The sequence below is a fragment of the Rhea pennata genome, chromosome 3 (genome assembly GCF_028389875.1).
Source record: "Rhea pennata isolate bPtePen1 chromosome 3, bPtePen1.pri, whole genome shotgun sequence".
NCBI lineage: Eukaryota > Metazoa > Chordata > Aves > Rheiformes > Rheidae > Rhea > Rhea pennata.
In genome coordinates, this window is record NC_084665.1 from 90729021 (window position 1) to 90750184 (window position 21164).

At 35.8% G+C, this 21164-nt stretch overlaps 1 protein-coding gene across 4 annotated transcripts in view; it reads left to right on the top strand.

Moving 5' to 3' along the window:
- The window catches only part of SNX14 (sorting nexin 14), a 59724-nt gene that overhangs the window by 24425 nt on the left and 14135 nt on the right, over positions 1-21164 (top strand). For 2 of the 4 annotated variants that reach the window (XM_062572787.1, XM_062572791.1), the window contains exons 10-23: positions 287-331; positions 422-502; positions 647-761; positions 2863-3018; positions 3250-3374; positions 4441-4499; positions 8685-8711; positions 12902-13034; positions 16389-16590; positions 17504-17587; positions 17724-17824; positions 18131-18242; positions 19822-19862; positions 19995-20114. In XM_062572787.1, the coding sequence (XP_062428771.1) occupies positions 287-331; positions 422-502; positions 647-761; positions 2863-3018; positions 3250-3374; positions 4441-4499; positions 8685-8711; positions 12902-13034; positions 16389-16590; positions 17504-17587; positions 17724-17824; positions 18131-18242; positions 19822-19862; positions 19995-20114 (1401 nt within the window). The remainder of the gene's footprint in view (positions 1-286; positions 332-421; positions 503-646; positions 762-2862; positions 3019-3249; positions 3375-4440; positions 4500-8684; positions 8712-12901; positions 13035-16388; positions 16591-17503; positions 17588-17723; positions 17825-18130; positions 18243-19821; positions 19863-19994; positions 20115-21164) is intronic. The other 2 variants (XM_062572788.1, XM_062572789.1) reach the window with 2 other exon arrangements.

The following is a 21164-nucleotide window of genomic DNA, read 5'->3' on the forward strand; positions in this document are numbered from 1 at the left end:
GAAATTGCTATACATATGAAGATATCACCTAGTTGCAAGCAGAATGTACTGTAACTGTGGAAGAACCAGTAAGTTGTTAGATCTACGCTAACAGTAAAAATGTAGAGTTTTCTTCCAACAGATGAGAAATACTTCGATACAGATCTCTTGAAGTTCCTGAGACCTTTGAAGCCAGATAATTTTTTAGTATTACTAATGTATTCACAGGTTTAAACTTGGGCATGACATAATAACGAAATGATTTTCATCTGGTTTGAGAGTCTTGTTGTAACGTGTTTTTATGTAGGACACTGTCAACCACTTGCTGCTGATCTTCATTGATGATAGTCCAGTGAGTACTGACAATATTAAAACAGTAGTAACCTGCCTGTTTACCTGTTCAATAAGCATTCTTACTCAATTTTTGTCACTTTTTCTGCAGCCGGAGAAAGCAACTGAGCCTACTTCTTCATTAGTTCCATTCCTACAGAAATTTGCAGAGCCAAGAAATAAAAAACCGTCTGTAAGTAAAGAAAACATTTATTTATTTTCCTCTTTGAATAAGAATATTGCTTTACTTGCTGCTCTTGTTTCTGCAACCTTTTGCGTTATTTGTGTTATTAGTGAAAGTTTGAAAATCATCTGACTCTACTTTTAACCTTTTAAGGTCCTGAAACTGGAGCTAAAGGAGATCAGAGATCAGCAAGACCTTTTGTTCCGCTTTATGAACTTCCTGAAACAGGAAGGAGCAGTCCATGTGCTGCAGTTCTGCCTAACTGTAGGTAAGGCTAGATATGTGGAATGAGCTTGCTTGATCCTTAAAAGCTTTAGGAATTTGCATATTCACGTGACTGTTCAGCTTTGGAACTAGACAGCGTTGTTAAGAGGAGATTAAGTTTCAGGATCTGTGTTGGGTTACTTCATTATATCCTGATTCTTTAAGGCTGATCTTGACAGTGTTAATGTCAGTGTGGAATTTTGCTCCTAATTGTATTTCTGTTTGTTATAAAAGTTGCACATTTTAAAAAAGAATCTTCTTGTAAGGAAAAAAGTCTGTCCGTGTATACAAGATAAATCTGCCTTTTCTAATATGTCATTATTAAAGTATTTCTAAAATGAGCCGTACATCATAAGAAGCTTCTCATGTTCTTTTAGACCTAAAGTTCTGATGTGTATACAAAGCAGAAACATAACATTAAAGCTGTTGAAACCTCCTGTTTGGTAACTTGTACCTTGATCATGATGTACGTCTTTGTTTTTACTGTTATATAAGTGTTGGCTGGAAAGCCGCCTGTTTTCCAATGACAATTTTTTCTGTGAGGTTTCTGTAATTTATAGTGGCTTATTTCAAGGTTTTTTGCTCTACTAATGGTTTGTTAGTGGCTTATCAAGAGAACTTCTTACATGTCTATGTGTGTACACATGTATTCATACATATTTATATACACATAGATGTGTGTATGTGTGCATGTCTAACTAGTCAGGAGGAGGAATGTTTCTAGAGGAGAAGCTGTTACAGAAACACAATAAGGTATCTTCTATCAGCTTCTGTCGTTCAAATTTGCTTCCCACTAAACCATACTGCCATTACAGTGGTCTGTACCTTTCAATATCATCAAAGTTTATCACATTACGTTATATACAGTAATAAAGATAGTTGCAAGGATTACGTAATTCTTTATAATAAAAGTAAGCAAATATTTCTATGTTGCATAGGAAATAATGATTCTGTTTTCTTATCCCAAGCCTGTACATGCAGCAGGAAGATGTGAAATTAAATATGAAGCAGACTTTATCTCATAAAATACTGCAGAAATCATTAATAGATGCATAAAAGAAACATAAATAATCTCTCTGCACACAGTTTCTTATGGGTTCATTATCCTTCCAAATATGTTGGCTTTTTGTCAGGGAAAAACTCCTCACCTTGCCAAAAAGAAATTAATGCCTGATGTATGTATAAAGTATTCTAAGCTGATACACAGTTCTCTAGACCTGCTTCCTATAGCAGGAGTATTTCTCGTACTGGGTGTTGCCAGTGATCAATTTTTATTTCTGAGCACTGCCTTCTTTCAGGACTTGTCCCTTGCACGCTAAGACATCGGGGTTCTATATAAGCTTTTAAAACAAAGGGTAAGATTATCTGCTGTGCTTTAAGCATCTCAAGTTATACTGTCTCAAACTAAGTCTCTACTGTAAGTTATTATTTAGCAGGTAGAGAAAAATATCTTGAATATGAAGCACTTAGGAGAAAAAAAAAGGAAACGGAAGAGTTTCAGAAAACATTCTCTGAAGCAGTCTATTTCTGACCGTTAATTGAAAATCGAGTAAACTCTACCTTATTTTTCTTTCTGGACAGTGGTAGTGCCGTTAATAGAGTGAACAATAAATTAACTAGGATTGCACAGTAATTGTGTTGAATAGATTTTGTAGTCAAGGGAAGTTCATTCTCAGGTTAGTCTGATACTAAAGAAGCTATTGAAAATATTAAGACTTGTTGTTGGATCTTAGGAATGAAATAGCAGCAGAATAGGCAGATGACTGTGGTTTAAGGGTCCGCTGGGGCTCTATGTAGGTTTAGCTTGAACTGGAAGCTATGCTAAAATAAATTACCATTTCCAGGTTAGTAATTCGAGAATAAAAATTCTGTTCTCTTGCAGGAACAGCTATACATTTTCATGTTTTTTTCCTTACTGTGATAAGGAATAACTTCTTTTAATTGCAATATTTGAGAACTAATTTTGTGAACAAATTTGAATTTTAGTAAGAATGCTGCTAGCTTGAGATTTTGAGATGTCTTCTATTCCTTCTTGTTTTAAGTTTTTATAAATGACGACTTTGCCAAGTTGATCAACGAATATATTACTTTCCCCTATTTCTTAGAGGAATTCAATGACCGAATTTTGCAACCGGAACTATCAGATACCGAGAAGATGGCTCTTCATGAGGAAGTACAGAAAATTTACAAAACTTACTGTTTGGATGAAAGCATTGACAAAATTAGATTCGATCCTTTCATAGTAGAGGAGATTCAAAGAAGTAAGTTTGAGATTGAAAAGAATAATATACACTGGAATTAGAGAGCATTATTTTATCATGCTTTTTAAAATGTTCTACCATCCTGCTATGTTATGCTTAAACCTTGTTTTGTTAATATTTTTATATTTTAAACAAGTCTATGTCAGACTTGTATTAGCTTGCAAAGCAAACAAAAACTAAGTCCAGAAAAAAACCCACCTGACATCATTTATATTTACAAAATTTTTGTAGTTGCTGAAGGTCCATATGTGGATGTTGTGAAACTTCAAACTATGAGATGTCTTTTTGAAGCTTATGAGCACGTTCTTTCTCTCCTTGAGAATGTTTTTACTCCCATGTTTTGTCACAGTGATGAGGTAAGCATGAAAGATTTGAAGACCAGTCTTAAAGCAAGATTATATTTTTTAAAAAGATACCCTATTTAAAGTTAGCATGTGTACGTGTAACTGAAAAACATGCCTTCTTTTTCCATTTCAGTTTGTACTGCAGAGTCAGGTCAACTCTCATTAAGAAAACTGATATTATTCTGGCTTGACATGTCATCAACAGAATAAAAACAAAAAAATTCTTCATTTCCTGATATAACAGTTAGCATATTCTATTGCTGTTACAAAAGGCTCCCCTCCTTTTATAATTGCAAATTTGAAGTAGAAGTAATCTGCATGATAGACATGAAACTATATTAAGACTCTCTTTATTTACTTTTCAAAATGTAATGATACATTAAAAAAAAAGGGGTGGGGGGTGGGGGGGAGGGTGTGTCTTTGTTAAGCATTCCAGCTGCTAAAGGTCAGATATCTGTTTTCAGGAAGGTCATTCAAAGTAATTTGTTAGGCAAACAGTGATTAGTGTTTTATGATTAGTGGAGCAAACTGAGTTCTGAAAGTAAGTTAAAAAATTCCCAATGCCAAGCAGACAGCTGCCTAAAGCTTTCCCATAGGAAAACATTTAAGCTCGGGGTGGGTCTGAATTCTTGTCCCCTTCAGAGTTCATGTATATAAATCAGGCAGCAAATCAAGTTCCCCACACTTATTTAAGCCAGAATATATTGACCTGTCCTAGGAGTGCTAACCTTCATAAAGTGCTTCTACAGGAGATAGTATTGCTGATCACCTTTTCAATAATAGTATAATGCTTCAGACACATGATATTTAAGAAGGAAGAGGCATGGCTTATGGGGCTTAATTTTAATTTTATTTCTGTTTTGATGTAAAGTAACTATTTCCTGGGAGCTGGTTCTGGGAACATGTATTGTAACCTTGGTATGTTGTTTTCCAGATGAATAACCTAACTGCCAGGTTAAAGTCAGCTTGCCTTTCACTTCTGCTCTTGTTTCATGAATTTTGTAATGTTGTTGCATAGTGACCCTTACCTCAGTACACTAATGTTTTCTTTGATATTTTCTCTTGTGTCTACTTGTAGTACTTTAGGCACCTTTTAAGAGGAGCAGAGTCACCAACACGCAATTCAAAATTTAACAGGTATGTTTGGCAGAATCTTTTAAGTTTTTTCTCTTTGCCTTTTGGTTCAAAGCTTCAAAATATTAAGCTATAGGTGTTTTGTTGTTGCCTAATATTAATTTTACATTTTTAGCTGTGCTTTTAAACAGACGAATTACTTGCTGCAGGACGAAGCAGTGTTACGGAAGACGGTGTTTATAGAACACTTCACTTTGAAGTGTTTTACATAAAAGAATTTAAAATGTGATTCAGACCTCAACATTTAAGAAAGAGGAAGGGGAAAATAAATGTACAGTGACAACAAAAGAAGATAACATGGAAATAAAATGGTGATTGCTAGTTACTGTAAATATGAACATCATATTGTTGGTACCAAGCTGGGTCACCTTGGATTAAAAGTCTTACAGGGGTGGCTATAGTGTCCAACCTAGTTAGTTTGCTCGTGATATGACTTGTTGTTAGGACAAGAAGGATTTGCCTTTTCTCCTAGGTCAAATGTGTTTTCTCTTCCCCAACTCTCCCTATTCACTGCAGAGGTGTAGTGTTAGAAGCATCGTGTGTTGGTTTGGGCTGTATGTTTACAGACCACCTTCAGGCTTTTAGGGCCTGCAGAGAAGGAAAAGACCAAATATCTCCTGTGAAGTGGAGAACAGGAGCAAATTTCAAGATCTGCAAGCTAAACTGTTCATGCAGCTGATGCTGGGAAAATGATGCAGCTTTGTATCATTTGCAAAAAAAAGACGGTTTGCAATTTTTGCTCTGTTTAAATTAACAGAGAGGGAGATAGAAAAAGATTTCCTCTTCCTTCTCCATCCTGTGCCCTGGCAAGCAACAAGTTTCCTGCAACTGGAATATCAAATGCTGTCTTTATTGTTTCTTGTTACTACTCCTAGCCATTGGACTGTTCGTGGTGGCCACAGTAGGTACCTTGTCTTTGAAGAGCAAGTTTCTCCTAGAACTCTTCGGAGACTAGAGCTGTGTCAGAATGGACCTGTCCTCATGTCAACCAGTAAAACAGATCTGTCAGGTCTCTTGTTTCATTCCAGTGGAAGCTGGATCCCTTTGGATCTCATGGAGGATATCTGTTATGTAACTACTGAGCCTCTTAATTATTAGAGCTCACTGAAAAACAACAGTACTCAATTTGATTTTGGTGACTCCTGGATAGTTGGATGTCTTGTGTGCCCCAGCTAGTCATCCCAGTATCTTTGATCTTAAGGAAGATGGGAGATCTTCCTCTGCAGGGCTGGGGAGAGGTCTCTGTTTCCTGTTTTTTTTTTTTTTTTTTTTTTTTTGTTTGTTTGTTTGTTTTTTTTTTCCTTTCTTTTTTAAATGTGAGATGACTCGGTCGTAGAATAGCCTGACTCTGAATTGCTTATGTTCTACTCAAAAGAAAGAAAATCATAATGAGTTTTTTAGTTTGGATAGGCTTTTTTTCTGTGCATGAAACAAGATCCACAATACTGTAGAAAATTCTAGCTTTGTCATTTCAGATTATCTTTTAGAGGAAGAAGAGCAGCTTATCAAATTTTTCTACTTTTAGTTAAGAAATACCTAGTAGCACCTTTGACTCAGTCTATTATGAGGGTGATCTCTCATTGTAATGTGTGATCCCTCTCACCTCTGCGAATGTTCTTGAAAAACTTTACATGGTTCTCTCCAACAGATCCATCTGTGACACCTATACATAGACCTCGTAGCTCTCATAGATCTAAGACTCAAGCTGTGGAGTAGCTCTCTTGACTTGGTGCTGACAAACTCTATTCCTTAGCAAAGAGGCATGGAAGGCAGCTAGGCCAACTGCAGTTCTTCTCTATATGATATTCCACTGGGGACAGTAAACTTAAAATACACTCAAGCTTCTGTTGAAGATGGCTACAGGGTTTCATCTAGACCTGTATATCTTGTATCTTTCCTAAAAAGCTTCATGTAAAGGATGGAGGTATTGTGTTATGTGCATCTTAAATCTTGGCCTTCCAGTTAAATAATTAAACCATTTAGGTCACCTCCTTACTGCTTTGCTTTTCAAGTAAAACGAATGGAATTAAAAGCAGTCTCTACCTGGAGATTTTGCAATAGATCTCTGGTTACAAAATAACTGGAAGTGATGCATTTGGGAACTGTTACAACACATTCCTCTGGAGTTCAAGCAGCATCCTCAGCATTACTGAAAATGTATCTGTTTTACATTTTAACATGATTTGAATGCCTGAGTAGGTACAACAGTTTACAATATGACATACTATATGTGTCTGAAGTGGTGCCTCAGTGAATATTGTTGTGAAACAGAGGGCCTATCTGAAAATAGTTGGCTTACAGCTTTTGAGTTTCCTTCTCTAAAATGTGCTATAGACAGTCACTGCCAGAAAAATAAGAGATTACTTACAGAATTATTCCAGATGTTATCCATACGCACATACCTCATTTTGCCTTCTCTCCCCTCTTCTGGCATTAGTTCCAGCTGAGAGAAATTACAGGCAAGGAGATCAGATTTGTCTTCTGTATCTTTGATTTGATGCTTTGCTTGGGTACTGTGTGTGTACTGCATGGATGCTGCTGATTAAAAAGTCTATGAGATCAAGTAGTAGACATGAAGTCCCAGTGGAACATATGTGGGCAGTGTGTTGAAAGATTTCACTTCTTGTAAGGCCAGAAGCTTATTTTTATGAAGCATTTTCCAGAGAATGCCATGAGCAGGTAAAAAGAGTTGTCTGTCAGTGTTTAATTTCTGTTTTGAATCACTTTCTATTAAATGTACAAAACACTTAATTTTTGGTGTACAAATCAGACAAATACTGTGCTGTGCAAACTACTGAGGTAATAGATGAGAAGTTCCAAGTATTTTGGGGGTCTTAGGACATTTTTGTTGTGATTTCTTGATAACTGAGCAGTGGTTGTCAACAGTTTAACTCTGTAATTGGTATTTTCACCTCATATTTAATGGATATGACCAATTAAAACTTCTGTTTGAAGTTCTAATTCTGGTGACTTCAATTTTGGGCACGTGGAAAAGAGGGCAATAATTTTCTTTCTCTCTCATTTATATATTTATAATATATTTTTTAAAGGCATGCTGTGTTTTGAGCCTAATGGGAGAGAAAAAAAAGAATTATATGGTATAATTCTCTAGATTTCTAGATATACCTGCCTTGCATTTCTACACAGCATGATCACATATAGAAATAGAAGCATTTTAATTTCTTATCTTTCAAAGTGCAATAATTTTAAACCATTTTTCAAGTGATGGCCCAAGGAGAAGGAGATATTAACAAATTGAGGGAGTGATTAGGGATAAAAACCCACAGAATTAAAAGTCTCTAAGCAATTTTGTGCAATGTAATTGCTTTCGTTTGTCAGCATCAGTTTCCATCTGCTGGGTTATGTTTCCAGTTTTGCAGTTAACATAACTGTAGAAGGTGCCTTAGATGCTTTAGAATCGGTTCCTATTCTAAAATAAAATCTGAAATTTGAGAACTTAAATCTCATAAGCTGTATGGTGTATCAGTTTGTCCAGAGTTCAGTAGCTCCTGTGAACTGAAGACAAATCATATGCATAGTGACTGCATTTATGTTAGTACATTTGAACATTTCTATCAATTACTGATTGATGGCTGAGGTATTGGTTCTATGACTCAAGTTATGCAGAATGTCAAAAATAGATGAACGTTCTTATTATGTGAGTCTTCTTTTCCTTTAAAGAGACCTTTAAATTCTGAGTTTATGGTAGTGGTTTTTTTTACTATATCTAATACAGAGGTTTTTGCTGTATAAAATAAGTCGACAGCCTTTTCTTCATATTGACCAAATGAAATAGACTTCCACATGACTTTTGAACACAGATTATAGAAAAAGTTTGCTACCAACTTAGCTTAGCTTTAGAAATGTAAAACATTTTCATTAAACTGGTAGCTGCTTGTGCTTGAATGTCAGTGAACACTTTTAAAGTTTTAATGACTGAAGTTTTTAATCCAAAGGTGATTACGCCAACCAAATGTGCAGGCACTGGTGGTTTTAGTAACTCTGGGATATTAACATTTAATTTTCTAAGATTTTAGCTTAGAAACTTTTAATTGTACTGAGTTTTTGATTAATCTATAGTGATGGTTGTAGGTTATTCAATTTTGTGTAGGAGAGGTCTTTCAGGTTTGGGATATTTTTGTTATTTTCCCGTGCGCTCTGAGGTAATTCATATGCCTGTTGTTGCAGAAGTAGCCTGAGTTTGGATGACTTTCGGTAAGTCAATCTAACACTCAATAAATGTTGTCTACTAGCTAGACTGCATCTATCATGCCTACATCACACAGCTTTTATAACAGCAGTTATCTGGTTATTTTATTTTTAAGAAAATGTAAATGTCTTCTCTGGACTAAACGGTATTTCTTCCCAAAATAAGCTTACTCATCATGTCGTCTTCACAAGTGTTTAGAAATTGCATGATTACTAATTTTCACAAGTTTGCAATATATTAATATTCTTTGCTGTTAACTATTTGTCCATTATTAGTTTTGAAATACATCTGCGTAACTTGAAGCATTCTTTGCGTGTGCATGCTAGCTATTCTGTATCAGTTTTCCAAAATTTTATTTACTCTATCACATTTCCGGATTTGAGGTTTCTTCCACTTAGCTGCTTGTTTTATCTTGCATAGCTGTGTCTAATATGACCATTGTTTTTCATCACATGCAAATATAGCTGTTTTATGAATACTGTAAGGTTTAAAGTCAAACACTCAAAAACAGGAAAATAAGAATTTCTCAAATTAGTTCTCTGTGTAGTCTTGCAACTGTTGTAGGTTGTTCTCTCCCTCTCCCCTATTTCTCTCCCCACCTCCCTTCCTCCCTCCCCCACCATTCATGCTCTGGATAGTCTGTGATCACTCTGTGATCACTTAATCACTTATTAATACTTTAGTAGCTGTTCAGTGGTTTGTTTTCTCATTATTTGTGCCATATTAAATACACAGTATCCAAACTCAATAAAACAATGTTTTCATCTGGATTGTTCCTTAAAATTTGTCAGTAGAGCATCAAACATGACTCTACCATTCTTGACTTTTGAGGAAAAATTATTATCTCCATGTTGCAGATTCAAGATACAAAGAAACTTTGTTTTATATTTCAATTTAGTGTATTGAATTATAGCTTGATGGAGCTTTAAGCAGTAAACAACATTTGAAATATAAGTGCAGTTTATTGATTTTAGGTGCAGCCATATGAGCTTACCAGTTCTCCTCATTGTGTGTAAGGGTTCCAAGTCAGCCTAAAGAAAATGATGCTGTAATTTCACATGCTTGTAAAAATCTAGCTTGCCTGATGATACATACATCTTGTGAACAGCTGCAAGGGGAGAAGAGAGCAGAAATACCAGACAACAGCTTCTTCAGCTGCATAATCCTGATTGATCACTGGAGAAGGTCTGTTCTGTGCACTGAGCAAGTCAGGGATCCTGTGGTAAAATTATTTTGCAACCATCCACAGTTAAAACAATACCATAGTGTGCAGTTGCACTAACACAATCTTTGTTCAGCAATTTCTAGCTCTTGAGTGATTGTCGATTGTAATTTTTAACGTTATACCTGATTTCTGAAGCTTAAAAAAAGGAAAGATAACTGAAAAAATGTATTCCAACCCGTTGTCATCACATCATTCATCAAGAATGTTGGAACCTGTAGGTTCTCCACACAGAGCCCTGCCAAGAAAGCAACTATAGAATGACAATCTGCTAATGCTGTTATGTGGATCAGCACTAGAGGGGGTGGGAAACTTTTGCCAATGAGCTTCATATATATTTACTGACAGTAGCAGAGTGGTGAGACTTGGAAGATTTGGTTTCTGTTCCAAACTGGCCACCTCCTCTCCTCTAACTTGACCCTTTATTTCCCTGTGCCTTAAACCTGCCATATCCTCATCTTGTCTCTTCCCTCCACCTTTCATCCTAATTCCTGTTTATTTTTTTGTTTTTCTCAGCTTCTTCAGCTTCAATCATCCTGTTGTATATCTGTTTCTGCTAACTTCCCCAAGCTTTTTCCATACAGCACAAGGTAGCTTAGATGAGTATGTGCTTGTTCAAGCATTTCTGCCAGACCAGTCCCATATTCCCTCCATGCTTTGTCCTATATGTATTTATGCCCCTCTTGTTCACCTCTATTCATGTTCTTAATTTTTCTCTCTCTCCTTGTGAAGATGATATCCTCCTGTATTTGTCACTTTATTCCTGTTCCAGTTTAGTGGTTGCTCTGTATTCTTTAGGTGTGTTCATTGGACCCAAAATTTGAGCAGTAGGGCAGGAGATAGTGGTTCCTAGGTATTAGTTTAGGTCCTGGCTTCATACAGCTCAGTACTGCAGTTATTGGTGAAATTATATTTTGCCTCTAGCTAGAGCATGATCAATACAAAAATTAAGTCTGTGATACTCTCTCAAATCTCTGAGTTTGTACAAATTATTATTATTATTTTTTTTTGAAATATTGAGAATTGTACAAGTTTTCACAGGAATGATGAAAACTTCTGGAGAAGACAAGACAGTGGTCTCGCTTACTAGTCTTCTAGAAAGCTTTCTAGTTTTGTCTGAGCACAGTTCATATTTTGCTAATCCTATGTTTAAGCTCTTGAACAAGATTCAGACAGATACTCAAAGTGGAAGAAAGTTCAGTTGATGAAAATGTAGGAAAAGCTGTTTTTAAAAAAAACAAAGATTTATACTACAAAGGGTTAGGCAACCATATCTTTTGTTAGCAGAGGTAACAAAGATAGCAAAGACAGATGGTGCCTGTCTCTGCTTTGGGCTAATAATGAGTAAGGGATAAAAAAGGAAAAAGATTTGGAAGTACAGTAGATTATTTATGCAATTTCAATTATGTGTACAGAGACTGGATAAAATTATAAACAGGAAGATTGTTTCCTTTAATGAACCCCTTCCAGCCCCAATTTTGAGTCAGCAGTTGACAATGTCAGCATGGTTCTATGGGGGATAAAGATGCTTTACCTGCTGATCCCTGCTGTTCTGTCTTCCTGAGCAGCTAAGCGTAGTAGTTACTATTTTTTTTTCCAGTTAAAGGAAGAACACTAGAGCTGGGCCTGTTTAGCCTGGGGAAGAGAAGACTGAGGGGGGATCTTATCAATGTATACAAGTACCTGAAGGGAGGGTGTCAAGGGGACGGGGACAAACTCTTTTCAGCTACCCCATGTGACAGGACAAGAGGCAATGGGCAGAAACTGAAGCACAGAAAGTTCTGCCTGACCGTGAGGGGGAATTTCTTCCCTGTGAGAGTGACGGAGCACTGGCACAGGTTGCCCAGAGAGGTGGTGGAGTCTCCTTCTCTGGAGATCTTCAAGGCCTGCCTGGATGCAACCCTGTCTTAACATGCTGTAGGTGACCCTGCTTGAGCAGGGAGGTTGGACTAGATGATCTCCAGAGGTCCCTTCCAACCTTACTGATTCTATGATTATGAACATTTTTTTTGTTGTTATTGTTCTCTAAAATACTAATTATCCTTTGGATCATAGTAATCTATTAAGTTTTTCTGTGTTTTTGGTTCTGCAGTTCAATTTATTGATTTTTAACTTCTATATCAACTGTATGTATTGTATGGATGTAAGCAGTATCAGGTTAATTCTGTATTCAAGAGAAAGCTTTTTTTTTTTTTTTTCCTGAAATTTATTCCAGCTTGCATTTCTATGCAAGACATAGACTCACTGTCAGGTTTTGTGTAAGGACAGAGGAATGCTAAAATTTGTTTTCTCACTAATGAGTGCACTTGTCACCCAACTTTTTCTTGTTGCTTTTGTATGCTTTATCATAAGTTGCTTTTTCTGAATAATACTTTAAAACACTTTCATCTTCAGGCAGATTGACTCTTCAGGCCAAAATTCTTCAGTCACATCTGTTTTCTGTCATGTTCAGTCCTGCTCCTTGCACATTCCTTTTGTCTGTCCTTAATACTTGCATGTATTTTTCATCATACATGCTTGTAAAATTATGGGATGTTTATGTAAAAAAAATACATTTAAATACACCATTTATGATACTTGGCAACAGTGGATAAATGTTTAAATACAAGAGTACATGGAAAGGGAAAGAGTGATCTCAGTGTGTGCCTGTGATAGTTTCTGCTGTCAAAACAACTGTTTTGCATAGTTATTTTTTTTATTCTGTGTCCTGTATTACTGTAATAATGAGTGTTAGTGTTAACTCATGATTAAGCTTTCAGTAAATGCCATATCTCTTCTAAGAATACTCAAGATATTGCTGATCAATAAAAGGACAAACAAATTTTCCATAAACTATTTTAATTTAAGTGGAACTGTAAATATGTCAGCCACTTGTTTATGCAGCTGTTTCTCTTGTCTCAAGTTATGTGCAATGACTTTCTGAACTGCTATATAAATGCCTTGTACTGTAAACTTTGGCTTCTGTAATCGTAGGACCACGCAGAAAAGAGGAGAATCGTTTGGAATCAGCAGAATAGGCAACAAAATCAAAGGTGTATTCAAGAGTTCTGCAATGGAAGGAGCTATGCTGCCTAACTATAACTTAAATGAAGGAGAAGATGATTTTGTGAGTAAAAGTTTTACTTATATTTTTAAATCTTGATTTTTTTGTTATTTCAATCCTTATTAAGTTTCTGCATGTCTGCTGTCTTATTTCACTGCAGGGATGCTGGGTGCCAGCTTCCAATTAAATCGCCCCATTTTCCCTGTGTCCTCCACAACCTCTTAGTTGGTATACCTCTGAGCTTATTGCTTGAGTAGAGAGAACTTTTTAAAGTAATCCTTAGAAAAGCAGTTTTGTTAGATGTTTCTGTAAGCAACTAATTCATTAATTTTACTCTGTAAAAATTCATGTTATCTCTTTATAATTCTAGGTGACAAAGTATACATGGGACGTGCCCATTCATCTCATAATTGCCACAATTCCTTAAAAATATAGAGTACTGGAAAATTCACTATGAAGTTGGCGTGCGATGTAGTGTTTTCTCTCAAGATTATGAGCCAGTAGTCCTTTTTCATTTGTCTTGGGTGTATCCTGCAGTTGAAGCTTTTCTTTCCTGCTAAACAACAAAAAATACAGCAAATTGTTGAATTACTGTTTGAGACATTGATATTTGAGTCACATTTGGGGGGCATATGGAAAATGAGGGGGGGGGAAAAGGGGGAGTGAATAAGAAATTTTTTGATTACCATAGGTTTCAGTGTTTCTGCCCATTCAAAAGATTTTTTTTAAGTGATTGAGAAAGTGTTGTACCTATTCCTCACCAAGCACAACATTTAAGTATCTAGCACCTTGATAAACTGCTAGCTCATTTTGCACAGCTTACAAGATAAAAGTTTAAAAATTAGTTTGTAGTATTCATCATGTTCAGAATTACATTTCAGAAGAGGGTCGGAAAGACTCAGTAACTTAAAACTCTGGGTTACTATTTTTTCCCTTCTTAGACTGTGTATAAAGTAACTTTTTCTTTAAATTTCCGTACAAGTCGTATCTTTAAGTGAGCAGAACAGTTGCAATTAATTTATTGGAGGATTAAGTTCCTCCTCTCTCTTAGGAGATCAGATAAGGAAAATGAGTTGTTTTCTTGGCATTACTTTTAGATTCTACTAGCCAATGGGAGAGGAAGTATAATTCCCAATTTAAACAGAGGATATAATACAAAACTTTGTTACCTCTTTTCTCTGGAAAGGAGTCTTAGGCAATCTCTGTTATTTCCTTCCCTCTCACCAATGCTCCGCCTCTAAACTTTCAAATGTATTTGTTTAATTTGGTTTATATCAGCCAAATATTAGAGGCTTCAGAGTTTTGGAAAGTTTCTTATACTGATGTTGGTGCTAAGGGGAGAGACCCTTTGAAATAACCCAGCTGTGAAACAAAGCTGAAGCATGAGCTTGCATTTTGCTGAAGAATCCACACAAGAGAGAGACTGCATGTTTTCCCAGGGAGAGAAGGACTTCAGCCTGAATTTATATCTTATTTCAGCAGAAACAATATAGCTACTTGTTTCTCTTTTAATTTTTAAAAGTTTGAGCTATCCAAGCAGAGCAAAATTATTTAAAATTTTTCTTAGTATTAGTTTTTGAAGAGTAACTTTTCAAAATTATGCATCTTACCTTGACATTTTGAATACTAACATAGCAGAGAGGTGGGGTAAAGTATTTACATGTAAATTTACATTTACATTACACATGGATGTATATGAGGCTTACTGAAATCTATTTCTCAATTGTCACATACACTTTACCGTAGCTATTATCTGAATATAAATCTCAGTTCTGTAAATTACAGTGAGAAGAGCTAGGTGCTGATTTTAGCTGCAGTCTGTGTGGCCTGATGACACCTAAGGGTGGTAGCAGAATGATGGACTTCTGTGGAGCTCCAAGTCAGGCTCAACAGTTTGCCCCCTTGTCTGGCATGTGAAATGGCAGAACCTGCCTTCCAGCAGAGTCACGAGATTTTTAGAAGCTGTTGCTACCAGGCAGCAGACTAGATGAGATTAGATTTTAAAAATTTGACTTTTATAAGGAAATATGCTTTCTTTTTCTCCTAAACTACTTCCTACGCTTGTGAAGAAACAAGAACTTTTTTCCCCAGTGTAGATTTAGCTAGAGCTAATCTCAAACTCTTCTTTCTGCTTTACTTCTGTCTCTTATTCAAGCCTAAGACCAACTCCACCCTTCCTTCTCACTGTCCCTCTCTCCTCATTTGTAAAAATGCTCAGGTTACTTTTTTATTATTATTTGTTCCACGTGGTGAAGATGAGGTTCAAGTTAACTGTTGTTTGGAGAAATAAATAATTTTTCAAGATTAGCTGTTTAAGCATGTAATTTTTTTCAGTTTAAGTATATAGATAATTTTTGTTTCTGCTCCTAAAAGATTTGTAGAACTTTCCTTGTCGTTCCCAGGGACCTATGAATTCAGTATGCTGTATGGTACTTTGGTGATGCATTATCTGTGGGCAGTTTACTCCATTTGTAATACCAGTATTGTAGAAATAAAATATGTGTCAATGTGGCACTGAGAATCTGGTTCAAGATTTAAAGAATTTCTTTAGTGCTCTTATGGCACTGGTTCTGAGATCTACTTGGATGTGGAATAAATATTATTATATTTTTATGGCATGGAATATGAGTTTATGAGCTCAGTGCATTAGAGCTGCCCTGTGCACAGCCAGCAAGGATTAAATCTACATTGTTCTGTAGTGCATCTGTGTTTAGGAGCATGATGCTGCAGCTGGAACTGATACTTGTAATGGCTTTGCTTGAAACTAGCTCTGGGCTGAAGGAATAATTCAGTCCCCATCCTGGCTGTGTTGCATCTTGCAGAGCGAGTCAAATACATGCTTTTACAATGCCCTGCATTGCACTCGACTGCAGGGACAGGAGACCTGTTAGCTTGGTGCACTGTTGGCTTCTGTCTCGATGTGCTCAGGGAGCTGTTGTGCCTGATCTGGTAAGCTCACATCTTCAGTCTTGTCCAAGCATGCTGGAATATGCAGTGTAGCTAGATCTATGCTGGACCCAAGGTGACTACCTACAGGAGCCGTTCGGGTAGTCTGTGTGGAAGGCAGTCAGTCTCCCACATGTCTTGCAATACTTTTATCTTTTTTTTTTCTTTTTTCATTATGAAGTATCAGATATGGAAATTGATTGTGCTATATATTTTTTCCCATTTCATTAATAGTTACTAACATCAAATTAATCTCCAATAGATCTAAAACTGGTAATTTTTCCACCTCATTTCTCCATTAAGAAAAAGCTTTCTTCCCCCCCCTCCTTTTTTAGTACTCGGTCAGTAATCTTGAGTGCTTATTTCATTTAAAAGACTCAGTTATGTTTCATTATCATAGGTATGATTTACAAAGGTACACTAAACCAATTGAAAATAGAACTATTGATCTTGATGTTTGAATCTTTACAGATTGAGGAAGGCGTTATGGTAATGGAAGATGATTCTCCTGAGGAGGCTGTTAGTACCCCAAATACACCCCGCAACCTTGCTGCATGGAAAATCAGTATCCCATATGTAGATTTTTTTGAAGATCCTTCCTTGGAAAAAAAAGACCGAAAGGAGAGAATTCCTGTATTTTGTATTGATGTAGAGAGAAATGACAGAAGGGCAGGTATGCAATATTGTAGATAAATAAAATAACATTTTAAAATGAGCTCAAAATTCATTGTCCTGTGCTATATTCTGATGGCTTTTTCAGTGTGTTTAGCTACATGTTTTTTCTGATTTAGAAATAATTAATTAAAAATTCTGGAGAAATGTTTGAAATGTATTATTTGCAACTTGAGAGTGACTCCTCAAAATAAATCAGTTCCATTTAGACTTCACACCAAAGCTTGAGAATTTCCCTCTTTCAAAAAAAAAAAAAAAAAAAAAAAAAGATCTTGTGACTCATATTAATGAACATTTGGCCTATTTTTTTTCCATCTACTTTGAACAGCATTTTAGTTTCAAATATGTAGTCATGTAAATAATGCTGTTGGTAGTTAATACATTTTAGGTATGTAGTTTGGCCTGCAAAAATTGCCTAGTTTGGAATGTTGTCAGTGAACATGGAATATTGGTTTTTTGTAACCTTAAAGTGTACTACTTACAGAAATGAAAATGTTTTGGTAATCACGAAACATTTTGGCTTGCAGCTAGTTTATCAATGTCTAGATAGCATTACATCCATGTTGAGTGGAAACAATATCATCATCCTAGGTCTGCATAGAATTACATAGTGAAACACTGAGCAGAATGTCTTCAAGGGTTATTTAGTGATATGCTTCAGGAAGACAAATGGTTGGGGTTTAAGCTGATGGTGCAAGGAACTCAAGTATTCAACAAGTAATATTGCTGTAGCTTACTGGTTAAATGTTTGAAATGAAATGTAACATAGTCTTCCCTAATTAATTCTAAGCAACAGACCACTTCATAACTTCAGAATTTAGAGATCCACTGAAGGAGACGATAACTTCCTTGCTGATGCCAATTTTTTTAACATATTAACATGTTTTTACTATTGTATTTTTTTTCTCCCTCAGTTGGACATGAACCTGAACACTGGTCTGTCTACAGGAGATACCTTGAATTTTATGTGCTTGAGTCAAAGCTAACAGAATTTCATGGTATGTTCCCCATCTTCTGGAAAGCCACTTTCCTACTGGTTAGACTACCTTTCAGTACTAAGCTAAAATTTAAAATACTGAAAACAGTGTCTGTATTGTTTCCAGAATAATTTAATCTGCTTGATAACTTTATTAGGTACGTTTCCTGATGCTCAGCTTCCTTCAAAGAGAATCATTGGCCCCAAGAATTATGAATTCTTAAAATCCAAGAGGGAGGAGTTTCAAGAATATCTGCAGGTATGAAACAAACTTCTGGAGGTGAGAGCATATTAATAAATCTAATGATACAAAACAAAAAAATGAATGTGTTAAGGGCTTTTTTTGTTTGTTTTCCCAAGTAACTTGAAGGATTATAAAAATGGTTCGTGTGAACAAATAAAACTTTTAAAGTTTCACGTGACTGAAAACTGGTAAATATTTCGCAAATGACAATAACTGTAGTAACATAATGCTTTGTAAACATCTCTTGTTGCTCTAGATAAACTACTTTAAAGATTGTTTTTAAAATACTTAAATTTCTCTTTCTTTTCTTGTCCCTCAAAGAAACTTCTGCAACATCCAGAACTAAGTAACAGCCAGCTTTTAGCTGACTTTCTATCTCCTAATGGAGGAGAGACCCAGTTTCTTGATAAAATGTTACCTGATGTGAATCTTGGTAAGTAATATGCTAGTGTGTGCGACAAATAGTATGCTATAGATACTGTGGTTGAATGATGGTAGTAATTTGTGGATGGACTCTTGTATAAGGATCTGGATGTGGCAATAATAACTCTACTTCCAGCTGTTAAAACTGTAGCTCAGGGAGGAAGATATGCAGGTACTTTTTCCTCAAAGGAAAAACACATTTTGACATAATGAGGGAAAAAGTAATTAAGTAGTTGCTTTTGAGCCTTTGTATCAACAAACAAGGTGATAGTATTTCTCTACCAAATTTTGTAGAGCAGGAGGATTTATGGCATTGGTACAAATCCAAAACTTCCCTGCTGGTGCAACTGTACATTGTTCAAGCCAGCTTATGCGCTAGAGCGTTTAAGGGAAGGCATCTCATGTTTGACACTAGGCAAGAGAGCTGAAGCTTCCATCTCCACCCATACGTGTCATTTTAGTAAGTTTCAAAATTTCAGGAGAGTTTTTGTGAGAAGGAGTAATTTTACTATAATTTGATCATTCCTGTATACACACTTTCCTATGTAAGTTCCAAATTTAGTGTTTACATGTAAATAGAAAAAAATTTTTAATTGTAGTGGTTAAAACGAAACTAAACCTGGACACTCTCACTCTTCAGCATTCAGAGTTACTATGTCATATTTTGGTAGCCTGATCAATACAGAAGAGCTGCTTTCCAGGACCACAGCTGTAGCTTGTCCAATTTATAAGTCTTTACTCAACAATATTTTCAAGACTGCATCATTTCTGAGTCTCTCCAGACTAGCTGACCTTACTGGGGCAAGAGGAGAATCTGAATGTGGTTGCTTCTGTGGTAAATATTTATGAAGGATGAGGAAATTGGACATTGAGCAAACTGTGCCTATGTTAGTACCTATAATTGAAAACAATCCTTACCTTGGGTAACAATACTTTTAAGCGTATTACTCTGCTTACATTGCCTTTGGTAACTTGCCTCGCTCTCCTTAAGACGCCTCTCAGAACATCTTAACTAACCACCATGCCATCCAGTTGTACAAATGGAGATACAGCTATTATCTGTAAGTCTGTAGAAAAATAACAAACACTCTAGGTCTACCTTTTTTTTTTTTTTTTTTTTTTTTTTTTTTTTTAAGGAATCAGGTAATCTGTATAGTTCTCGTATTTTAAGCGTCTTTTTTTTTTTTTTTTTACAAAGTTCTAAGTACTCAGTTACCTAAAAGCTGAATACGTAGGAAACTTTTTCGTAGCTTTATATGTCGATTTTCAGAAGCTACATTTTTGAAAAAACTCTTGCATTATTGTCAATGAAGTAATAGTAAGCATGCAAAATATGGTAGAGCAGGAAGTCTTTTGTTTATTGTAGCTTAGTAATTTGTCATGGTGTGTTGCTGTTATATTAAGAAATGTCAACAAATATTTATGAAGTCTTGTACAGAGAGATGATACTTGACCTAAAGAACTTACAGTCTGAATGGACAAGATAAGATGTAAAAATGGAAGAAAGATGGAAAGAGTTACTAGCTGTGCTATCTTAAATATCTGGCAGAGATAACAGAAGGCCTTTTTTTGTTGTTGTTTAATTATAGGTAAAATTATAAAATCTGTTCCAGGAAAGCTGATTAAAGAGGTGAGTAGGTCTTACAGGTTGCCAACTTTTTAACTTCGATGACTACTTTTGCTGGCTAGCCAAAAATTTATTGGGAAACTAAGTTGTGTGGGGGGATTTCTGACAGGTTACTCACTGTGTATCTTATTTCAGAAAGGTCAGCATTTGGAGCCATTCATCATGAACTTTATCAACTCCTGTGAATCTCCCAAGCCTAAACCAAGTAGGCCAGAACTTACCATTCTCAGTCCAACTTCTGAAAACAACAAGAAGGTAGAGTAAATCTTCCTTCTCCACTTTACAGAAGTGGAGAATATTGACCTTAATCTGAAGATGCAAGGAATAAACTGAAAAAGCCATAAATAGAACAGCTTAACTACTTTTGTGTTATATTTTCACACAAGAGAAAGAATGGACATGCTTTCCCTTTTTGTTGTATACATCTTAGAGTGAATGAATTTTATTATTTTTTTTTTTTTTTTTTAATTCTGTTTGGATTTGGAGCTGAGAAAATGGAATAGAGTGCCTCGGAAATACTGAGAAAAGAGGAGGGAGAGCAAAGATGTATAATGAGGAATGTTTTAATACCGTACAACAAATTCCTTTCTGAAAAACTTCAGTGTCTAAAAGGGTTTTCAAAGGGCTACAAGCCATAATTGTCAAAATGATGGTACCTATTTATCTGCCTTTAATGAAATGTTTGTGTACAGTTCATTGATGCATGTTTTATGTAATAAGTTTTCACTACAGTTGAGCTCTCTGATGTTTTTACTGTTAAAGCCCTGTGCTTCCATTTTGACCTTTTACCTTGTTTTAAGGAAAGGTAATTTCCTTTTTTTTATCTTATTTGTGGCTAGAGCTTGGTAAATTTATTGGAAAGGCTTCCATTAGCTTCAGGGGCTTTAACAACAGACTGATCTTTAAATTTGTGTTAGACTGCTTTAGATCATTAATGTCTATGGAATTTGGAGGAACGTTAATGTTCCTGGACTAGGATTTTGGAGATCCAAGTTCCTTTTGTTTCCCTGTTAGAGTTGGCATGATTTTGAACAGATGATTTAAGCTGCGTATGCTTGGTGTATAATACTTTATGAAAGAACACTCAGTATGATGCACTTTCCTACTATGTCATTTGCTTTGGGAAGGGGAGCTGAAAGTGGACTAAGTCAGCTAGTACACTTCAATCTGAGAAAGTGATAAATCAGGGATATGTATGATCACAGTCTAAAGATTAGTGCATAGCATGAGGACAAGGAGATAAGGATATTTTCCTGTGTCTTCTGATGCAAGAATTGAGGGTCACTAAATGAAGCTGGTAGGAGC